This window comes from Acomys minous (assembly GCF_964271855.1).
Source record: "Acomys minous genome assembly, chromosome: 16".
Taxonomy (NCBI): domain Eukaryota; kingdom Metazoa; phylum Chordata; class Mammalia; order Rodentia; family Muridae; genus Acomys; species Acomys minous.
Genome location: NC_140498.1, coordinates 6,408,810 through 6,428,458, shown reverse-complemented (window position 1 = coordinate 6,428,458; position 19,649 = coordinate 6,408,810). Strand labels below are relative to the sequence as shown.

At 42.4% G+C, this 19,649-nt stretch overlaps 1 protein-coding gene across 5 annotated transcripts in view; it reads right to left on the bottom strand.

The window, feature by feature from the left end:
* The window catches only part of MAP2K4 (mitogen-activated protein kinase kinase 4), a 94,656-nt gene that overhangs the window by 30,358 nt on the left and 44,649 nt on the right, over positions 1 to 19,649 (bottom strand). For 4 of the 5 annotated variants that reach the window (XM_084761349.1, XM_084761350.1, XM_084761351.1 and 1 more), the window contains one exon: positions 11,554 to 11,728. The exons of the other annotated variant lie outside the window; for it this stretch is intronic. In XM_084761349.1, coding sequence (XP_084617475.1) covers positions 11,554 to 11,728 — 175 coding nt within the window. The remainder of the gene's footprint in view (positions 1 to 11,553; positions 11,729 to 19,649) is intronic. 5 annotated transcript variants of the gene reach the window in all.

The window sequence follows — 19,649 nt, the reverse complement described above, 5'->3', positions numbered from 1 at the left end:
AGAAATGACAAATGGCTCCACTATCATCATAGAGAAAATGTGTAAGTTAAATGTATAGCTCTCTGGCTTTGGAATAGTGCTATTTTGTATAGTTCTTTAAAAAATAAAAATCAAAACAAAGATCTTCATTCTCTTAAAATTACTAAAATAAGATGTGCCACTAGCTAGAAATGCAAATTCAGGAATGGAGAATTTTATTTATATTCAGCAGCAGTAATGACAAGTCCCAGAGGTTAAATTTACCACTGTTCATTAGAAAGACATGTGTCCTCTTAGGTAGCATATGGGCTCACAGAGACTGAAGTGGCAAGCAGGGAGCCTGCAAGGGTCTGCACCAGGTCTTCCACATGTTTGTGTGGCTGTTAGCTTAGTGTAATCTGGAGACTCCTAACTGTGGGAGCTGGAGTCCCTCTGACTCCTTTGCCTGTTCCTGGGACTCTTCTCTTCCTGTTGGGCTGCCATGTCCAGCTTCGGTGTGAGGGCTTTTGCCTTGTATTGTTGTATTTTATCTTATTGTGTTTGGTTGTTGTCTCTTAGAGGCCTGCTCTTTTCTGATGGGAGACAGAGGGAGAGTGGATCTAGGGGAGAAGGGAGGTGGGGGGAACTGGGGAGAGAGGGGGGAAAGTGTGGTTGGGATGTTCTGTATGAGAGAAGACTCCATTTTCAATGATTAAAAAAGACAAGCGTCCTCTTGCCTTCTCTACTTCATGCACTCAGACCTCCAAGGCAACACCCCTCACAATGCCCACCGCACCTCCCGCACATTTGGCCCTCATGAGAACTGAATGGCTAGTGACAAAACAAACAGTATGAAAGTCCTCAAGCTGATTAAGATGCATGTTGTAATGGAAAGCAGTTGGGGGAGGAGCTCCTAGGCTGCATTTACAGGAGACCCGGGGAGTAGAAGCAGCGAAGCCACAGGAAGGAGATAAGCAGCACACACTGCAGAGCAAACTGGGGTGACGCCTTCTCACTGACAGACGGTGACCCAATGGAGTCACAGACGTGCCCACTGCACACCCACCTTCCTTGTCTGCATTCCAGGACTCAGGACAGAGAGCCAGAGTACCAAGAAGGAGCAGGGTGCTAAACCCATCTGTATGAGGGAGTAAGGTTAGCTAGCTAGAAATGTGGCAAAACAAAACAAAAAAAAAAAACAAAAAAAAACAAAAAAAAAACAAAACAGGGAAGTGTAGGGAAAGTAAAGTAAGAAAGGCTCACAGGGACTTCCTTTCCTCTTAAAGGCATGCACCACCACCAAGCCTCTGGTGTTTTTAGTAAGAATAGCCCCCACAGGCTCATATGTTTGAATGCTTAGTCATTTGGGAGTGGTACTGTTTGAAAAGGACTAGGAGGTGGGGTCTTGTTGAAAAAGTGTGTCATGGCGGTGGCCTTTGAGTTTTAAGAGTCCACACCAGGTCCAGTGTAGCTTAGGATCAGGATGTGGCTCCAGGACTATGCCTGTCATGCATGCCACTAGGGTCCCCACCATGATGATAAGGGACTAACCCTCTGAAACTGTCATCGAGCCCTTAATAAAATGCTTTCTCTTACAAAAGTTGCCATGGCCGTGGTGTTTCTTCACAGGACTTGAACAGTGACTAAGACAACGCCTTTCTTAAGCAGGTCAGCAGGGAGCATTGTGCTAAGTGCTAGACAAACAAGATGGTCCTTGCCATAAACTCTGACTCAGGCTATCCTTTAGCGTCAAGTCAGGATTCTCCTAAATCTCTGGATTTCAGGAGGCCAGGCCAGAACTATTCTAACAACACAGCAAAGCCTGCCTAACTGACATTCTGTGACTCTGCATCTGGTGGATAACATCTTGGTCTCACCAGATCAACCCAGTTTTCCTTCCTGCCAAGTCAAGCTATGAGCAAAGCTGAGGCAGAAATGACGGGTTCTATCTCTTAGATGATGTGTGTGCAGTGGCTTCTGCAGGGTCCCTAAGGAAACTAGGTCATCGTGCTTTCCAAAGATAACCCAAAGTTAAACAACAAAAACAGAAAGAAAAAAGGAAAAAAAAAAAGATGGTGAGCTGTGTTTGCTATTGATTACAAACAGTAGCACCACAGTGTGCATGACATGTCAGTTCTTGAGTTAGAACACTGAAGGCAAGAAGGCTACGAGTCAGCAAACACAACAGACTCAAGAGCTGAGGAGATCAAGCATCGGCTTCAGTGTGCAGCCATTCCACAGACAGACGTGAAAACAGCAGCAAGGACGAACACTCAACACGCTGCCAGTCCTGTCACTTCATCTGTTTCATTTTGAAATGGAGAAAATGAGGAGAGGGACTAAAATAAAGGAGCCGAGGAATGAGCGAGGTCATAGCCACAGTCCTCACAGTTGAGTGCTCTAGGTCCCCAGATGACCAGTACTTGTCAAGTCCTGTTGGCTCAGCCGAGGGTGCAAATACTAAGGTAAACTAGACATCACACTCCTGAGGCACAAGCCCATCTTTCATCGGGTATTCCAACATAAAAAAAGCATGTTTTGTTTCCTGATCAGAAATGAGGCTATTGATGAGAAAAGCTCAGCAAGGCTACAGACTCATTAACTGCTAAAGAAATCAGTGCATACACTTTTCAAGTTACTCCAAGACCCAATTAAAGCAATCTTGATAGAATATTCAAATGATATGCACTACTACAAACTTGTCCATTAACAAGAAAAATGTCATTTTCAATGTATTGCCAAACATATATATGCAGAACACTAGATGCCATTTCTCCTTTATGTGGCTCATTCCTCTACACAAGCACTTATTGTCATAATGTTTTCAAAATATATGCATTCCATAGTTCAAGCAATTGCCAAATTCAAATTTGTGTGATGACCATAAAAGCTACTCCCTTGGCAAAAATAAAATACTCCAGTGATGGGGCTGTAGAGATAGCTCAGTGGTTAAGAATACTGGCTGTTCTTCCAGAGGACCCATGTTCAATTCCCAGCACCCACAGGGCAGCTTACAACTGTCTGTAACTCCAGTTCCAAGGGAATCTGACACCCTCGCACACACATACAAGCAGGCAGAACACCAATATACATAAAATAAAAATAAATCATTAAAAAAAAACCTCCAGTGATGACAGCTGTTTTCCTTTTTAACTAAATGGACACTGATAAATACTACCCATGCAAAAATTCTAGAACCAGTTGGTATATAACCAAACACAGCACAGGGAAAATCTTCTCCAAGAGGGAGGGAGGAAGGGGGGAAAGAAAGAGAGAAAGAGAGAATGAGAAAAGAAGGGGGGAAAGAGGAAGTGAAAAGTCAGAGGAAGAAAAGAAGACAGGGAGGGGAAAAGGGAGGGAGAGGTGCCTAGTCTTCATAATCAACATGCACCAAAACTACTGTACCACACACACACTGTTGTTCACTAAGTATCTGCTGCTAAAGACAGTGTCTGCAAAGAAAATAGAAAAGGAGATGTCCTGCACCCTGCTATAGACCCATTACTCTATACAGTCTTCCTCTGGGACACACACACACACACACACACACACACACACACACACACACACACACACACACACTATCAAGAACTTTTACTTTGTCTTCCACTGACTCATATTTCTGCTAAAGTTTCTATACATACCACATACTTAAATTCCCAAAACACCTCACAGAGCCATGATCAATAAGAACCAACAGATGGCAACAGCATCCAAAACAGAAAAGGTGAGGTTTGGAGGGGAGCATGAAGTGAAGATCAGAGATATATTTGTTGTCATGCCCAAAAGTAACGATACCTATTGAGTATTAAGTCACATCTACTGAGTAGAAAGGTTTTATGAGGGTATTTGCAGTTACTAAGGCCAGAAGAAAGAATGTGAAATTTAGCTGAACACTCACTGAAGTCTTTATAAGTGAATCAATTTATAAATTTCTAGTTTTATCTTCACAAAATTGACAAACTAATATTGGTACGTCCCATTTTTCTCACTGAGGACACTAAGGCCTGATACTTTTTGTGTAGTCTGGCTGTGCACTGAGAACTTAGGAGAATATATCATACCCTGTTATAGGAAGAGGGCAGAGGTAATGGCTCAAGCTTGATAAGCCTTGATAAAGGGGCTTCCTCCTTTTTACTAAGCACAACATATACATTCAAGTACATTCAAACAAGTACATTCAAATCAAGTACATTCAAGCAGCACAGTGTTGACGACTACTAAAGTTTCTAAGGTCTACAGATCATGTTATCACTCCTGTACCTACAACATTAGAAGAGACAATGATGCAAATCTAAAAGATAACTAAGGACAAGGTCTTAATACAACGAGCCATTATTAGGAATTACCAATGTCAGTTCAGATGTCCCCGTGGACAGCGAGATATGAGAAGCCTAGTATTTCTCCAAATAGTTATGCATGCAAGGATATAAATCAGATACATCTAGTAATCAATGGTCCATTTCAGAAACTAGATTCAAGTATGATCTGAAACACACAATAGGCTAGTTGAAATTCACCTATAACAAGCATTTCCAAATTACTCCATTCCAACGCATTAAGGCCCTCAGAGGAATATGGAAGACATAAACATAAACACTAAAATGAACACTCTCCCTCAATGATTACTGATCATCAACATCTACCAAAATCATTTAGTAATGGCCTTCTAACACAAGTGTTGGCAGTCTTCAGAGTGGTAGAGAAACCAGCCAAAGTATGCTTTTACCATCCCTGACTTCCCATATCGGAGCATCTCCCCTGGAAGGAGGAGGAAGTTTCACAAGACTCCAGAACTTGAGCTGAACTGAAAGACTCCAGAAGCTCCTGAAGCTCACAAGATGCATAAATGCCCCCTCCTACACACGCCTACCCTAGGATTACACAAACACTAACAACTGCCAGAGAGGAGACTCTTGCTGGATCTACTACCTACAAGTAGTGCAGGGAACCCATGGAACGCAGCTTTCTTGAGTCTTCACCCATTGTCAGGTGGGGCTTTCAGTGATCTGGATGTCTATGATTTGCAAATGCTGCTGTAAGATTCTCTCACCTATGCTTTCATGAGCAGCCATAATGAACTCTGTTCTTCTGGTCTGCCACTGGTATCCTATCTGGGGTGAATAAATTGTTCTCCTATCCCCAGGAAAAGCCATGCAGTGTTTGCCTGGCTTGGCACCCTTTCAGCAGCCAGGCAAGGGCCACCCAGAGCCTGTCAGAACTGAGGCACCAGGCCCAGTGACAAATACAAATGTGGCCTTGCTCCCCCTTGGGATAAAGCCAGGCCAACTGGAGGAAGTGGTCCCACAAAGACCATCAGGGATGGAGTAAAGCATAGTACCTCAGGATAGGTCAGTGGATGACTCATGGAAAATGATTAGATTAGAGTGACATATGGGGTGGAGTTTCTCTTCCACACTGCTGTACCCAATCTTTTTTATTTTTCATATTTTCTTATTATATTTGCTCTGTGTCTGTGCGTCCGTCCGTGTGTGTGTGTGTGTGTGTGTGTGTGTGTGTGTGTACACACAAGCTAACTGGGACTGGGAGTTAGCTTTCTCCTTACCCCATGTTTGTCTGAGAAACTGAACTAAGGTCATTAGCTTGGTGGCAAGGGCCAGTACTGCTGAGCCACCTCACCTGCATAACATATGCTCCTAAGTTCAGAACTGATACAAATGATGAGATCTTTTCAAGTTGTACTGGACCTTGGTTAATCTTTCATTCTTTTTTTAATACTCTCAGCCACTCAAGAAACTGGTTCCTGCTTAGAAGAGACAGTTATTTTCAGGGATCCTGTCTACCCTCTGTGAAAAGGATCATTTACACATGCTAACTCTTGAGTGCTTTAAAAAACATCTTAAAGAACAGAAAAGACAGCAGTTAAGAAGTTGACATGAAAGCACCTTGCTGAGCGGAAAACAGCACTCTTGGGAACCATAAGGTTGTACATTGAAAAACAATCAGTCCTAGGAGTTGGGCTTCCTTTTTGTCAATCATGTGTCAGGGAGGCCTTGAACCCCACAAACCATAAACGCTATTGCCATTGCTCTTGGCTGCATGCCAGAACTAGAAGTAAAACCCTATGCTGGTGACACCACTGGCTTTGACTCAGACATGAAGGGATCAGACTAGGACTGGATGGAAGTCCCCTCCCCGTTGGCTGATTTCTGTAGTACAGAAAGGCACTATATAGGTTGCTAGGGGCTCTCACTGACAGTGTCGCCCAGTTATGGGCCCTGCAAGCTAGAGCATCAACGTGCCAGGTAAGATGGGCTGACTGGTATAACACTGCATTCCACAACTGCAATGGGTACAACCGGCCACTTTCTGACTAGATTTAAGGCCCTCTACACCAGGGGAGCTTAGATCTGCTACTTTATCCCAGCCTACGGCTGGGGAGGTAATAGGCCCCAATGTGTGGGAAAACAAAACAAAACTATTATTTTGTTAGATAGATATAATGCCTGTCAAATTGTCTTTGTAACCTTTGTATTTACAACACAGGTTACTGTTGTCATCATCCTAGGTGACTCATGAAGAGAAACTTTCTTGTAATGGGCAGTGTTCACTGCAGATTCTCAGCCAGTCCAGCTCCTAATTAGAGTAGATAGCTGTTGCTGTAGCAAAGCAGCCTAATGTTCAGTGGTAGATGGAAGGAAATGATCAGGTGTATCTATTACTCCTTCTACATCTCAGAAAACATGGCACCAGTGGGAGAAACACTGTGTATGTTTTTCGTTCAAACTGATGTGTTTCCAACCCAGAGAGAGGAGGGAGATTAAGACACAAAAAACAGCCAGGCAGTGGTGGTACAGGCCTTTAATCCCAGCACTTGGAAGGCAGATGCAAGCAAATCTCTGAGTTCAAGACCAGCCTGGTCTATAGAGTGAGTTCCAAGGTAGCCAAAACTACTAACAGAGGAACTCTGTCTCAAGGGAGTGGGGGGACACAAAACCCAAATGAAAGGCAAAAACTCCTGAAACTCCTGAAACTTACAAGACTCACATAACCCTGGGGAATATACAAAGAGTAACAGCTGCTCTCCCCAACAGGCTGAGCTGCCAGAAAGGTAAGCACAGGACTCCAGGAATGCAGCTTTCCTAACTACTGGAGTGGGGCTTCTCACTAATACAATTGCCCACCTACTCTTCTAAGTATCGCTCACCTGTCCTTGTAATTCCAATAAACACACTAGCTCAATAAGCTGGGCTTGGGTAGGATCCTTTCTCTGGTCAGTCACTAGTGTTCCACTAGAGGTAAACGCTTGTTTATCTCTCCCTGGAGAAGGTACACAGCACCACATCTCTACCATCTGCACACCTACCTAACCAGCAGACGGCAGGGAAGGGCTGAGCTGTGGGCTGCTGATTCTGTCACCAGAGGAACCTTGTCCTTCCCATTCAGCATCTAGGTTCTAGTTCAAGCACACTGAAGTCAATTCCAAATATCAAAGATCAAGTGGCCAGTCCTGGATTAAAAATAGTTGAATTAATAAAAGCAGAAAAAGCAAAGGAGTAGAGTTGAGGAAAAGAGAAAGACAGAGACAGAGACAGATAGAGAGACAGAGACAGGCAGATCAGGCAGATCATCAACAAAAAGAAAATCCCTGAAGCCTTAACAGACACTATCACACATTTGTGGTCTGGAACAAGCATCCAACCTGAACCAAGAGCCTGTTTTCCTGATTGGCCCAGGTTAGCTCCCCAAGCTGAGGGCTGAGACGCCACCCTTAGCTCCATCCTCTCTGGGCAAACAGGATTACTGCGGGAAGACCTACATGGATCACTCCTATCTGTCTTCCTTCTCACAGTCAGTAAGCCATGCTGGTCACCGCGCAGCGTCAGGCCATGAGTCTAAGCTACTCATGACACCTACTTAGTCCTTTCCCTTCTCCCACATCCCAGGATTTGCCTTGTCTTCTGACTCTGATTGCCTATGTCCTGATGCTACTTGATGTTTTCCCCAGGCCTGAATTGTTCTAACCCTACCTAAGAAACCTAATCATAATCATTTCTTCATAGACTGAGTTCAAACCCTGATATTTGCCTAATACAACCAGCCCTTGTGGACAGCTATGCAGAGAAGCCTACTTTACTTAAAGGACAGTGACTTCACATTGGTTTCCATCTGTGATTACTCTGCCATTGAGAAAAATGGGCCATTAACTTCAAAATCCACTGCAGTGCTGTTCACAGCAGCCATAAACAAAAATAACTTGGATATCTAGGAGCTAAAAAGTAGATAAAAAGGAATTTTGTGCATTCGTACTGTGGAATACTATCCATCCTTTAAAAAGATGGTGTCCTGGTCATGAAGGCATTGTTGGAGCTGCAAGGCAGGCAGCTGTGCAGCAAAACTGTACAATTTCATTTGTGGAGCCTGAAACAGTTTCTCTCAGAAGCTGAGAACACAGTAGTAAGATGTTACTTTATTGCACAAGAATTAACATTTTAATAAAGAATGTGCTGTATATTTAGAGAAACAAATTTGTATTCACCGTAAAAAAAAATTGGGGTAATTTATATTTTTAGCTGAAATGAAGCGCTACATTATGTTTGTGTTAGTGTGGAAGAGAGAGTTCCTCATTATGATATTTTTTGAGTATGTTCTAGAATTCTTTAAAATAGTTTAATATGACATTAAACAAATGTCATCTGTAGAGAATATTGGTCAAAGTCAAGAGTAAAGGAATGCAGTCAGAGTTGACAGCTGCCCTCCTCCTCCTACAGCAGTTTAGAAGACCTCACTGCCAACAATGACATCTCCCTAGACCACTATGGCTCAGTCATGCTGGAGTGGGTTGACAGGCAAATTATATTGTTCACACTCACTAACAAGCAATAGCCCTTTGCCCACTGTGTGCAATTAAAGCTTGGAGATTAAAAATGTCCACACGTCAAGAACTGTCTAAAGACACATTTTACATGCTCCTGGTTGAGTCTGATTTATTACACCTTAGTCAATTTTCAGACTCAGTATTTGATATAATTAATTCAGGTAACTAAGAAGACCCCTTCAACCATTTCTTGTACATAGCTAAATCAATCTGGGAAAGGGCTTTCTCAAAAGTAAAACTAAGGAATCATACATGAAAAGAAATCCCATAGTTCACTTTTATAGTTACTCCAAGTAAATTCTGAAGATAATTTGTGGGGTATACTTAATGTCAAATAAAGCAATCCTTTCCATAGTACCAAAACACAAGCTCAAAGGCTAGGAACATTGAACTACTTCAGGAAATGTTCTTCAGTTAACAACAACGACAAGTTATCCACTGTGTGGCTGTCTCTCTTATAGCACATCAAGTCTAACCCATCCTTACCCACTCATCACTTCTCTGTGGTTATACTGCTCAGGAGAGTCTGTGTGCCTACATGATGACCTGTGACAAAAGACCTGTCTCTCAAAAAAATCAACGATAAATGTTTAAAATTCTAAAGTAGGTGACATCTATCGTCCCTCAACTGGTATCAATGTAATGTATATTGATCCCATTCTTCCAGTATTAATGAAGAATCTGGGAAAAGGCTTGCTCAAAAGTAAAAATGAGGAATCACACAGGGGCAGTAACTCCACAGTTCACTTTTATACAGCTTCTCCAGGTAAATTTTGAAGATCACTTGTCATGGAATCCATGTTATTCTGCCACCTCTGTTAAGTTATATCTTACTGCTATCTTCTCATGTCCCAAACTCAATTACTGAAGGTAGTAAACAGACAGTTCAAGTAGGAAGTGTACATTTGACAGCTACAGGTATAGGATCCGTAATTGTCTCTGAGCACCTAAGAGTTGGGGTTCATATTAGCACCCCAAGTGGAGCCCTCAAAACAGTCACCAGTATTATAAGTGTCTACTGAATATATTATGGGTACTGGACAAAAATTAAATATTTTTACTCAAAACTTGAATAACCATTATACAACCTCAAATATGATCCAATTAATCACCGAAAACGGGAAAATGATGTGCTTTCTTTTTCATTAAAGCCTTTACTCATTTTAAAGTTTATCCACACAACTAAGTAACATATGGTGCTGATCACCACTGACGAAGTACACACAACACTAAGAAAAACATCAGTAATAATTTTAAAAATACTTTCCCTCCTATTTGGCAGTAGTTTAGAACCTGTGCTTTCCCTGAGTCCCCACCAGTGACGCTGGATGCCACACACGGACAGTACAAGAACATGAGGACAACAGGACATCCATTGGTAGCATCTAAGTCAAATGGCTTTCTTCCCCTTATACTGCAGAAGCGCAAGATAAAAGGACACAACTCATTACAAATTCTAAGAAGCACATTTTGTTTTAATGGATTCTCTTGAGCAGAGGTCCTAGTCTGTGCATTTTTAGAGGTCTGTGGGCTATATACAAAATTTTATGAATGTATACACTTCCTCCTGCCCAAAGCACCTTTCTCTCCACTCTGTAAAAATCTGATCAAAAACAAGAAACTGGAGAGAAACAGAAAGTGTTTCCTCAACACTAATTTAACATTATCCCGACATGACCCAGCAGTGAGGAAACACAGAGCAGTGGGGACAAACACCGTCAGGGAAGATGCTGCGGCAATAGCCCTCAGACAGCATTAAAGCAGTGTGAGACATACCTACTCCTCAGTATCATCTCTGCAAGCATTTTGACAGACTCAAAATAGAGAGCAACAAGATCAAATTAGACTATCTGCAAAGCCACTTTCAACTATTATAAACTGAAATGTTATTTGGTCTCATAGGTATTTTAAGTTTAGTGAGAGTATGGCCACATCTTTTTTTTTTCCTTTGAAGACTGCCCCCAAATTGCTGGTGTGCATTTGTGTATCTTAAACAGAACATAACACTTTTAAACATGTGAACAAACAAAGTACAGTTTGCAAATCCATTACGAGCAAGGCGAGCACCGCTAGCTCACCACAGGCGCGCAGAGGCCTGCTGGGAATGCTTTACAGACCAAATCTCCACTTCTGACCTTAGGGGAAGGAGGTAAAGGAACAAATTCAATGGCACAACACAGTAAGGACAGAAGGTGACAGTATTATCACAAGGTACGCATTGAGGTACAACTTTTACACCAGGGAACAGGGCAGCACTGAGTAGAGATGGAATAAACCAACAGAAGCCGAGCCGGTCAGGACCGAGTAAGGTTGAGGTTAGTGGCAACAGCATGTGTGTGGTTTCCAGGAAACCTTCAGTAAGACTGCTGTTAGCCCTAGCCCCGCACCTTGCCCAGCCCAGTGTGCTGCTTCTTCCTCCAGCTCCCGCCTGGCTCAGAGCAGCACTGCCCTGCTCCCAGGGATGCAGTGGTCCAGCCTGAACTCACCTTGGCAGTGAAGGGCCAGAAGTTTAAAACCTGTTAATGCATCATGGCAAAAGTGCAATGAACATGCGCACTTCACACACTCAAGTTCCAGAGCAAGAAAACACACAACCAATAGGACAACCTCTACACAAAACATCCTCAGGGAAAGCAGAGACAGGATTGTTAGCACCCATTATTACCACAAAGGTAAGAACAGAGCAGTGGTGTTGATGCACCACAAAATTTCAGCTGACGGATTAAAGTACCAAAAGTAATCATGGCATCACCTACTTTAACTGCCATTATCTGCCCACTTGGTTTGTGGACCATTTTGTTGACAGAACCATAAGCTCCTCGTCCAATTTCTCCAAGGTCTTTCAAGTCCTCTGCAGTGAAATCCCAGTGCTGTTCAGGGGAGATCTTCAGTTTTCCTGATGACTCAATGCTGTGGGTTCTCAGTCTCTCTCTGTTAAAATATTGGGAAGCAATTTTTCCACATTTTAAATAGGTTTTAACTTTTTTCTTTCAGCTAGCACTGAGTCTGGTGTGGGAACGCTCATCTGCTCATAAGGACACAAGCAGCCTGACCTCCAGTTCTAGAGTTGCTTGTGCCATCTTGCTTTTTACACACTGAATTTTAACAGAATACATTTAGGTATCCAGAAGGCACAGCTTCAAAGACATTCATACACCCCAATCTCCTTTTGCTAAAGGAACTAGCACTATCCACTGGGTTTGACTACGCAATAGTAGACCTTTTCCAAGCCTTCAAAACTGTATTACCAACCAAGAGCCCCAGAGTTGAGAATGCATTTCTACAAATCCTCTCGGACCACATCCTCTAACTGGTAAAGCTGTTCCCAACACTCACTGACTGTACCCAGGACAGCCCGAGCTACTGTTCTAAGCTGCAAAGCCCTAGAGCAGCCTACAGCAACCGAAGCACAGCACATGGGGTAAACTGGAAAGCAGCATTTCTATCATCCCCAGTGCCTGTAGCAGCATTTGGTAATGAGTAATACAAGGTCCTGTTATTATTTACACTGTGCTGAAGTGGGGAACAGGTAACCAAACAGCCAGCTAACTAAGAGGAAATCTGTGCTGTCTTATTCAAACCTTCTGACCTCTGTTCAACAGCAGGAGTAATGGGCTGATAAGGGAGTTGGTTACTCATTAAAAAAGCAGAGGTAACTTTGCATTAAATATCACATCCAAATCCCAACACAGAAAGCAGACTTTTCTTTCTTCTTTCCCTCTTCCCATATGTGAGAACAAGCTATGTCAAACTAGAAAGTGCAACACACATGAAGAGACACTGAATATCAACTAGTTTTCAATTTCATACTAAGTTACCAAAATCCAGCCTGTAATAAGAGCATTGGAAAGGTTACGCCTCATTTATCTATTTGCTTCTTGAAGAATTCTGGAATGTCTCTTGAAATGTGCAGAACTGTTTTTTTGTGGCTAATACTACAGGCCTCGAAAGCATTAGAATGCTAAAATCTCTCTTTCCCAAGCCTATACTAACTAATGTTGATAATAAGCAGGACTCAAGAGTATAGTTATTAATTAGTATATTTTATATAAATGACTTAGGGAAGCTGTGCTCCAAATAAGAGGTTCTCACACTGCAGGCTTGTGACTTTGAGTCAGTGGCTTCCACTTATACCAGTGCTTTTAGCTTCCACCCCTGCCTTGTCACAGCTAGTTTCCAGTGACAGAGGCCCAGCAACCGGGGACCCAAGTGGTCACTTTAGTCCTGATGAAGCCAGCACTGATCTCTGATGATGGAAAATATATTTGGGTCATAAAAAGAGATTTTTCTCAGTAATCTTCCTCCTAAAGTAGACAGGGTAAGCCAGGAAATACTCTAGCATAAAGAAATTCCATTTATAGTGATCATTGCTCTATAATCACTGTTAATACCATCTCCATGGCTGATTTAAATCACTGATGAAACACAGCACTGGCCTAACAGTGAAGGTATCTACAAAAAGTTAATTGAAATTACTTGTAAATTATCAGTAGTTTAAATATTTGATAATATGAGGGCCACAGTCGTCCTCAGATGGTTCCCAACATTGTCCCCTCCTGGCCTTAGACTGTTTTCAGGTTTCTCTTTTTGGACGGGTGAGCTCATGGGACATCACTCCATGACTGCATTGTGTCACATGCATATGCTACCATCCTTGAGAATGAGAGTGAATGCAGCACTGGTATATAGAGCGTGGAAGAGCATCAGGCACAATGCTCCATACTGTTAGGGGAAAACTCTAGCATTATGGAATGCCTCTGCTAATCAGTCACTGTGTAGTGAACAGTTAATAGATAAGAGATACAATATGTTACTGAACTAATAAAAATACCCAAAACTGAATGAGGCACCTGATATTCTACGTTGTGAACATACTACAAAATCAGAGGCCATCTCATGGTTACAACATCACCACAGCATGTTCACACAACCTTCCCAAGAAAACTGAACAATTTCAACGCTTCCATTTCAACCGCCCAATCTTAATGGCTTCCATAGGATCATAAATAAGTACAGCACTAGCTGGTGACTCTGCCTGAACCCAACCATGAACTCTAGCTGGAAGTCAGCTTCTACTCTAAAGTACATTAGGGGCTGTGGTAGTTAGAGTAAAAATGGCCTCCACAGGCTCATGCATTTCATGTTTGATTCCCAGTTAGTGGGACTTTTTGAAAAGGATTAGCAGGTTTGGCTTTGTTGGAACAAGTGTAGCCCTACTGGAAGAGTTGTGTCACTAGGAGTAACTAGGCCCAGATTCTCTGTGGATCAGGACATAAGTAAGCTCTCAGGTCCAGCGAGTCTCCAGCGCAACGTCTGCCGCCTGCCTCCATGCTTCTCACCATGATGGGCATGAACTAACACTCTGAAAGTGTAAGCAAGCCCTCTATTAAATGCCTTACTTTAAAAGTTACCTTGGCTATGGTGTTTCATCACACAAACAGAATACTACTAAGACAGGGACCTAGGAAAAAAAAGCCTACAAACACTGGAAAACACATCTATTGGAAAGCTTGGCAAGGGGCTGGCATTAAGGCTCGGTGGGTTACGACACCTGCTGCCAATCACCACTACCTGGGTTCAATTCCTGGATCACACACAGGAAAAGAGAAAACTGACTCCCATAGGTTATATGCTCTGACCTCAAAAAGCAAGTCACTGCAGGTGTGCATGTTTCTCTGCCGCCTCCACCCCACCCCCTGTGTTAAAAAAAAAATGATAAAAAAAAAAGACAAAACAACACAGAAAATATGTTAAGTTTATACTCTGACTGCACTCTTCATGAGGAAAAAAGTTCCCTGACTCTAAGATAATGCTTTTCAATTAAAAAAAAAAAAGTCTCCCCAACAGCTTTCATTTCTCTTCAGTTTTCTACACTTAGATGCCTTCAGTGACTAATCCATAAGGTCCCGACTCCAAGATCCTTACTACCAAGCTGGGAAACTCAGGCAGAATATGTGGGTGATGTACCCACCATGCTGCCCACACCCACCCTCCTCGCCATCCTTCCTACATGGGCAGCAATGCTCATCAACTAATTTGTGTTCCCTCTCAAAATTCACATGCCACAGAATGCCTGGTGTGACTGTACTGAAGAAAGGGCCTTAGAGATAGCTGAGGTGAGGGCCTATTCTAACAAGACTAGTGTTCTTGAAAGAGAAAACAGCGGAGAGCTTGCTGCATTCCCACATGCGTGAGGAAAAGACGGGAAGAGACTTCAGGATGGAACCTATCTTGCTAGTAACTCCTTACTGGACTCTCCAGCCTTCACAAATATGAGAAATTGGTTTCTGTTGTTTCAGCCTCACAGTCAATGGTTTGGTTTTAGTTTTTAAAGAGCTCATCTAAGATACCAATAATCTTTGCAGTTAGACATGGCAAATAGGAACACAGTGCTTAAAGGAGCTGATGCAGCGTCTTCCCCTCCTCCTTCTGGCTCCAGGCTCCTTTAATGCCCTTGAGAAAGGAAATAGTGTCCAGAGAAAGACAGGGTGACCACAAAAGCACTCTAGACTTCACCTGTGACAACACTACATGAGCCCTAGCCTATCTCTAGATGAATCTATGGAATTGGGGGAAGAAATTACTGGGCTTATGCCATTGTGTATGCACTTGATGTTTGTATGTACACAAATTTACTCTGAACTAATAAAGTCCCTAATGCTATTTATTTCCTAGTGATTCCCATGGGAGGCCAAGCCCTGCGTCCCCAGCATCTGGCATGAGAGGAGACAGGTCAACAGGAAAGTTCACTCAGCATATGGTGGCTGGCAGGCAACAACCCTAAACACCTTCAGCCCCACAGCAACTTCAGCCAAAAGCTCTGCCTTAAGGAATTCTCAACTGCATCTGATATCTAGAGACCTAAGTCCTAAATCTAATAAATAATTCTAGGTTCCTAAAGAAAACACATACACACCCACATAGTGAAAAACTGACATACTATGTGCATGCAAAAGGAATGTATGTCCATAAAGTAGCATACTCTATAGAACATACAAGATTTTAAGTAGGGTATTTGATATAGAACAACTTGATCCATTTAATATAGGCTTTTTTTTTTTTTTTTTTTTTGGTTTTTTGAGACAGGGTTTTCCTGGACTCAATTTTGTAGACCAGGCTGGCCTGGAACTCACAGTGATCCACCTGCCTCTGCCTCCTGAGTGCTGGGATTAAAGGCGTGTGCCACCACGCCCAGCAGGCCTTATTATTAAAGTAGCATCAATGTGTAGAGATTAAAATCTGAAATCATAGACTTACCTTGCCACATGAAAATCTACAAAACTGTCCCTTCTGATACTACAAATTTGTACTAATGTCTTTTCTGATTATTTAGCTTTTGGACTATCAACCTGTCCATTTACTATTTAATAGTACATCTATGTTAGCTGTCATCTTTTCACTGACCCACACAAATCTAATTTCCCAAAGCCTACAGATTAAAAAACAAAACAAAACAAAAACAAAAACAAAGAACTGTGTGCAACATTATGTTCTAGAACATTAATCAGACCAAACCCTGAAAAAGTTGTATTTCTATCCCAAGTGTCTGATGAAGCTGCCTGGGGCTTTCTATATAGGTGGGTAGATTTCATGCTGTTTCCTATGTAGGTGGGTAAACTGAAGTTGCATGTTTTTTTTTTTTTCAATATACTGACATAACCAAGGAGGTGAAATGGCTGCAGCCACACTCAAACCTTCTCTCTGCCCTCTGTTCATACAGTCTTGTCTACTTTGCAAACACAGCAGCAAGGCAGGTTCCTGAGCTACTCCTGTCTACCGAGACACCCGAGGCCAACTCCCTCATCAAGGCCGCTGAAGTAAAAAGGAAAGCCTCGCTCACAATTCAGAAAGCAAACACACTTTGTATTTTTCTATATGATATGCATAAACTACAAAAACTAGTTTACAAATTCCACTCAAATATGCTAATACAGCAGTCATTAATAGAAGCTTCATTTTGGTCAGGGCTGTACAGCATGCATGCACAGTCTTGGAAGAGCAGCAAGACCCATCAGTCAAGAGTCCACTTCTGATTTGTATTCCAACTAGAAATGATACTAAGATAAAGTAACTCCTCCCACACCCCTCTTTTTTGAGACAGTTCTGTATAGACAGAGTTGGTCTCAACTTCTTCCTCAGCTTCACAGGTGTTGGGGTTTCAGGCAAACACCACCAGTGCTGGCTCAAGACTCTCCCTAGTTGCACTTTACGGTGTCGCTGCTGTACGTTAACAACCCTGTGTATATTGATCAATAACTACTTCTGGTTCTGCTGCCTGAAAGAGCACCACTGAGTCCTGTCAGCCCATCTGATTGCTTTGTCACTGCTGCTTTGCCCAAAAGTTCTTTATCTAGAGCAGCAGTTCACAACCTGTGGGTTGTAACCCCTTTGTGGGTCAAACAACCTTTTCACAAGGGTTGCCTAAGACTCTCAGAAAACACAAATTTTCCATTACAAGCCATAACAGTAGTAGAATTACAGTTATGGAGTAAGAATGAGATAATTTCATGAAGTGTACGGTTGGGGGTCACCACAGACAGAATGAGGAACTGTATTAAAGGGCTGCAGCATTAGGAAGGTTGAGAACTGCTGATCTAGAACATGAATTCCATCTGTCATAAATGTGGCTTGTTTATCTTCTCAATGAACTCAAGAACGTAAAAGAATTTTAGTCATTTATGTTTTGAAATCAGCTATTTCCCTCCACTTCTTGGCACCTGCTGTGTCTGTGGGTGGATGCTACATGTGACATGGTCTCTGTTCCACTTTGTTTCCAAATTCCTAGGAAGGATTCTTCCTCATTTGACATCCTGTTCAGTAATGCTGCTGCTCATTCATCTAAACCTAGTCTCACATTTTGGCTTTTCAGCCTCTTCTTATAAGTCATATTTCTTTTAAAAATATTCTTTCAGATTTATTTATATTATTTTTTTATATATGAGTGCTTTGCTTGCATATATGTATGTGCACTATGGGCATACCTGGTACCCAAAGAGGCCAGAAGAGGGTGTCAGATCCCCCAAAACTGGAATTATGAGCAGTTATGAGCTATTCTGTGGATGCTGGGAACTGAGCCCAGGTCCTCTGCAAGAGCAACAAGTTGTACTAACCACTGAGCCATCCCTCCAACCCTTACAAATTAATTTCTTTACATTATGAAGAAAACTAATCTTGGCTAGGGATGGAGGAAGGAAATTATTTTGAATCTTAAGAAATGTTACTGAGAAATAGTCTTCCTAAAATCAGCCAAGATGTTTTCTACTCCCATAAACCCTTATCTGTGTCAGTGTAGCACCAAGTTTCCCATCACAGTAGGTAAGACAGAAAGGAGAAACAATCCTAAAAACACTGGGCAGCAGGCATCAATGGTAGTAGGCCCTGAGAGACAAAAACAAAAAACAAAAAAGCTGCAAATATCTCTAGCTCCTGCTTCAAGGGCTCAGACTACTACAGAGAAAGGAGATTTAGGAAGGTTTGTCAACATCCTTGTGTTGAGGACATGAGTCTGGGAGTGTAGGGAAACCAAGACAACTATAATTACCAAGGCAGGGGCACAGAAGAGGCATTCCATAGATATGCGGGCCTCCCCCATTCCATACCGGTGCATGTGAGAAATGGCACAAGTTGGTGAGACAGACACCAGGGCCCAGGGTAGTAATGCAAATAGCCACAGCTCCAGCGCACAGTCTCCCACCCCTAGTCCTCTTGCCCTTTACTAGTAAACTCTGGACTGACAGCAGAGGATTCTAAAATGTAACTCTTGGCCTATTGCCACTACAATCTTATTCTACTTTCACCCACAATGATTCACTCATGATGACCCCATTTCCCAGATAAGGTGTGCCCCCACCCATTTCTCTCACACCCCAATCCCCAAAGAAAATAACGTGTTTTCTATAGGGAGAAAAAGGATAAAAGGGGACTTGAGACAGGGCAGAGAAGGCTACCCTCCCACAGGCAGTCTCTGTTTGAAGAGAACGCCTGGGTAGAATTTTTATTTTGGTAGTATTATAACTAGCACAGCTGCCAATGAGAGGTCAGCACGGCAGGCAGGTGCTGTGCACCCCGTAGGCCAGCAGCACCCAGGGGGCTGCGGCAGGAGGATCACAGACTCCAGGCCAATGTAGACCATACAGCAAGACCTGTCCCAGCAAGGGTAAAGAGTTCAGTATAACTGTCATCTGTGATTAAGCAGCTTAATCTAAGTCCAGACCATATGATAATCCTGGCATACTCATGATCTCATAAATACAACTGTTACTACATTCAAGATAATTTTTGTATTTCTGGAGAACTATTTAGGCTTAACCACACAATTCAACCATATGCACAAATGTTTTGGTTAAGTGAAAATCCCATGGCCTCCTACCATCTCAACTTGGCATCCAATATGAACATATTTATAGACTAAAGCATTCAACTAGAAAAGAAATGAGACTTCATTTGGTCTTCTCTCTCTGGGAAACTCTCTCTGAAAATCGTAGAAGGGGTTTCATGTTTCCCCACTGCATCTAAATGAAGTCAGAATACACTAGACCTTACCAGGGACTTGGTCTATAATCCCAGCACCATTTATCAGAAAGTATGGTGTGGTCATTTAGGACATCCTTACTTGTAATAAATAGTCATTAGGGTCTGCTGCTAATCACTCTGTCCAATTCTTATGATGATCTCCGTGCAGGATCATCTAAACCTCTATCAGGGGTTTCGTTCTTACATATTCAGATAAGGTTATGGGCATTAACCCATCAAATTAAAATGCAAGGAGGTTTTCTCTTTTGGGCAGCATTCAATTGGAACCCCTTGTTTACTGTTTGATTCTTCACTATACAAACATCCCAATTCAAACACA